This window comes from Mangifera indica, chromosome 10, assembly GCF_011075055.1.
Source record: "Mangifera indica cultivar Alphonso chromosome 10, CATAS_Mindica_2.1, whole genome shotgun sequence".
Classification (NCBI taxonomy): domain Eukaryota; kingdom Viridiplantae; phylum Streptophyta; class Magnoliopsida; order Sapindales; family Anacardiaceae; genus Mangifera; species Mangifera indica.
Genome location: NC_058146.1, coordinates 13,957,445 through 13,960,870, shown reverse-complemented (window position 1 = coordinate 13,960,870; position 3,426 = coordinate 13,957,445). Strand labels below are relative to the sequence as shown.

Genomic DNA, 3,426 nt, shown 5'->3' with positions numbered 1-3,426 from the left:
ACATTTATAATGAATACCAATTTGAATATCAATAATGATATATCACTATATCACAACTTTAATGGTGACATGTTTAACCACAAGACTAAAAATTTCCAGGTAATCAACCCCCAACCTTTGCTGGAAACTTTTGACCGCAAGTCTAGCCTTTTAAGTCTTTGTGAGGTTCCATCAGGATGCAGCTTGGTCCAACCTGATTTGTATACTTATCCTAAAAGGTAAACACTATATTTAAATTCTGCTTAAACTATGAGGGAAACAGAGAAATTAATATCTAACAAAGTGGAAGAAAAAGAGGATGAAATTTATTAGATTATGCATGAAGACTCATACATAAGACATTACAAATCGGAGAGTTATATAGCTGTTTACATGAACCTATAAAACTTGAAAAAGAAAAAATATTACGTGCAATCAAGAACTTTTTCTACTAATGATTCGATCTTCATCTAATCGCCTTTCTTCTTCCTTGAATAAAGTGGTGGAATACTTTGTTCATTTATAAAGAAATTTCCAGGATCAACCATAGTCTTAACTCGCACCAGCCTGTTGAAATTGTTCTTAAAATATTTAAATCCCCAAACACTGGCTTGTTTAAAGCTTGTATATCCATTATTATTATTCGTTCCAATGTCAAGATCCCTGTAATTCATGTAGGCCGCTCTAGGATTCCTGGAAACAAACGGAGCCATGTAACTGTACAGCCTTCTGATCCAGTTTATGTGCCTTTCCGTAGCTTCAGCTCCTCCTCCTTGCCAAGACACCAAGTGCTGAATCTTGTAAATGTTTCCAGCTCTGTGTGGAAATGGAGTTTCGGATTCCGAAATCTTATTCATTAACCCACCATATGGAGTCAAGATCATTACCGCGCCCTCAGCTTCTTGCTCATAAAATCTTTCATATATTCCTTCAAAAGCTGCCTCAGGAATAGGTTCCTTCACATAGTCCGATTTTGCCTTGAAAGTATCAAAGCTGGTCGGAGTCCTGTTCTGCAGAACATCCACGGATTCTCCCTCGAATCCTCCAAAGTAGAGAATCGAATCGATCCAGCTCATTTCTTTGCAGTCCGATTTCACCAAACCGAGCTCCGGGAGGCTTTGCTGCATTAATGGAACAAGAAAATCAACCCCGCCGAGAAACAAACATTCAAATGTCACTCGGATTGTTGTCCTCCCTGAACTGGAATTCAATCTCGTTAAGTAAAGTCTGACATATAAATCCTCAGGAAGTTTGTCCGCAACGTATTGCCATTTGTTAACAATCTTTGTTGCGTTTTGTTCCAGGGTCCGGTGGACTGTGAACACTGTTACTGTTGATGGAACTGTCACCAAGTTTATTTTCCAGGCCAGGATGACACCAAAGCTGGCTCCGCCGCCTCCTCGAATGGCCCAAAATAGGTCTTCCCCCATCGATTCTCGATTGAGCAATCGTCCCTTTACGTCAATTATTAGCGCATCAACAACATTATCAGCAGCCAGGCCAAATTTGCGCAACAGAAAACCATAACCACCGCCACTAAAATGCCCTCCAACACCAACAGTGGGGCAAACTCCTGCAGGAAAAGCAAGAGTTTTACTTTTCTCAGAAATTTTATAGTAAAGTTGCCCAATGGTTGCACCAGATTGAACCCAAGCTGTTTTGTTTTTGACATCAATACTGATCTCGCTAAGGTTTATGAGGTCGAGAATCACAAAAGGGACATTCGAAACATAAGAAAGAGCCTCATAGTCATGGCCGCCACTTCGGATTCTGATTTGGAGGCCATATTTTTGGGAGCAAAGGATTGCTGCTTGTACGTGGGAAACTTGTGATGGTGTTATAATGACTCGAGGTTTTGGGGTTGTGGGAGTTGAGAATCTGAAATTTCGGATGGAAAATTCCAGGACGGATGAGAATGAAGAGTTGTTTGGAGTGTAAATTACTTGGGAAATATTGGAGGTGCCATTATTTTCAGAATGAAGGGAAAGGCATTGAAGAAAATTCTGATGAGAATCAGCTGAAGTTACAGCTTGAAATGATAAAAGAAGAACAAAAGAAAAGAATGGGGAGATCCATGAATAGCTTGGAGGCTTCATTTATGAGAAGATTGCTGAATTTGGTGTGCACAAGAGTGGACTGGAACTCCCTCATTTATAGAAATAAACAAGAAGCTAGTTGAATTCTGAAAAAAAATGTGAACGCTGGATTGCAAAGTCTTGTTTCTCTGTGGTGCGTATGGAGAAAATTCAAGCACCTAGATTTAGTAATTGATCTTTTTCAATTCAAGCTATCATCATCAGGAAATGAACACGGTATTAATTGGTAATTGCCAAGGACAAGCGTCTCAAATTTGACCAAGTCCATGCTTAATTTATTTGTTTTTGAAATTTAATTCTTTTCTCTAGTTTTGAGTACCATATTAAGTAATCAGATGATATGTTATCATGTGATTAGATATTATTTTATCATTAATTACACATTAACGGAATATATAATATTTAGATACAATTATATGCATGTTATTTTATATATAGCCATTTCCAACCAAAAGCTTCATAATAATAATAATAATATAGTCAACTTTTCAATACATGTATTGAGTATATATACAAGACTAATTAGCTCAATTACCTTATGTTTAACGTTAAGTAACATAATATGGTCATATATAAATATAGTTGAATTTGACATTTTTATTATTATCATTTTCTGACTATTCCTAAATGGCTTATATTCATCCACTAAATTTATTTTGGATTATGGTTGTGTGATATTAATACATATTGAGCCAATTTGTTCACCTTTACACTCCTCTATGGCTCCACTTGATAAATTATGGACTATTGCACAAATATTCATTCCATTTATATTAATTAATATGAGGGGAGGGGAGGGGAGGGGATGGTGGGCGGGGATAGTGATCCTTTTCCCCATTCCCATAAGGTGGATCACATACCGTCTTCTCCTTGTGTATAATATGAGATTATAAGAAATTTTTATCTTTTACCTATTAGAAATAATTCTCTTTTTATCTTCACCCTTTTCTCGTCCTCTCTACTTATTAACTATTATTGTAAAAATATTATAGTAATTGTATAATTAAACATGTAATAGATTTTTTTATAAATTATACTATAGTAGATACGGAGTGGAGAGAGGACATGACCCGTTCCCACTTTCAGGTTTTGTTTTTATCCTTTTTTCTATTCCCATTTGTGTTAGGAGAATCTTTTTTCCATGCAAAATGGGACGGAACAAGAACCCTATTTTTAAATTCAATTTGTCAGCCCCTATTAATTATCTTATTATTCAATGATAAGAAGCTTATGTATTTACGCAATCCTTTTTGTTTTAAACCTTGTTCTTCATGCAAACATAACTCATAATTCCTGTTAAATTATTCACTTAATTAGGGCGGTAAGATCACTTTTAGGCCGTTTCATTTCT

The 3,426-nt window shown here is 36.1% G+C and overlaps 1 protein-coding gene across 1 annotated transcript; it reads right to left on the bottom strand.

Moving 5' to 3' along the window:
* Positions 1-283: 283 nt before the first annotated feature.
* LOC123227363 (berberine bridge enzyme-like 18) lies at positions 284-2,108 on the bottom strand. The gene has a single exon (XM_044652135.1). The coding sequence runs from the start codon at positions 2,073-2,075 to the stop codon at positions 450-452; it is 1,626 nt and encodes a 541-aa protein (XP_044508070.1). The 5' UTR covers positions 2,076-2,108; the 3' UTR covers positions 284-449.
* Positions 2,109-3,426: the final 1,318 nt, after the last annotated feature.

Bases quoted from the DNA above. Each gene is read 5' to 3' on its own strand.
- LOC123227363 (XM_044652135.1), bottom strand. From the start codon at position 2,075: ATGAAGCCTCCAAGCTATTCATGGATCTCCCCATTCTTTTCTTTTGTT.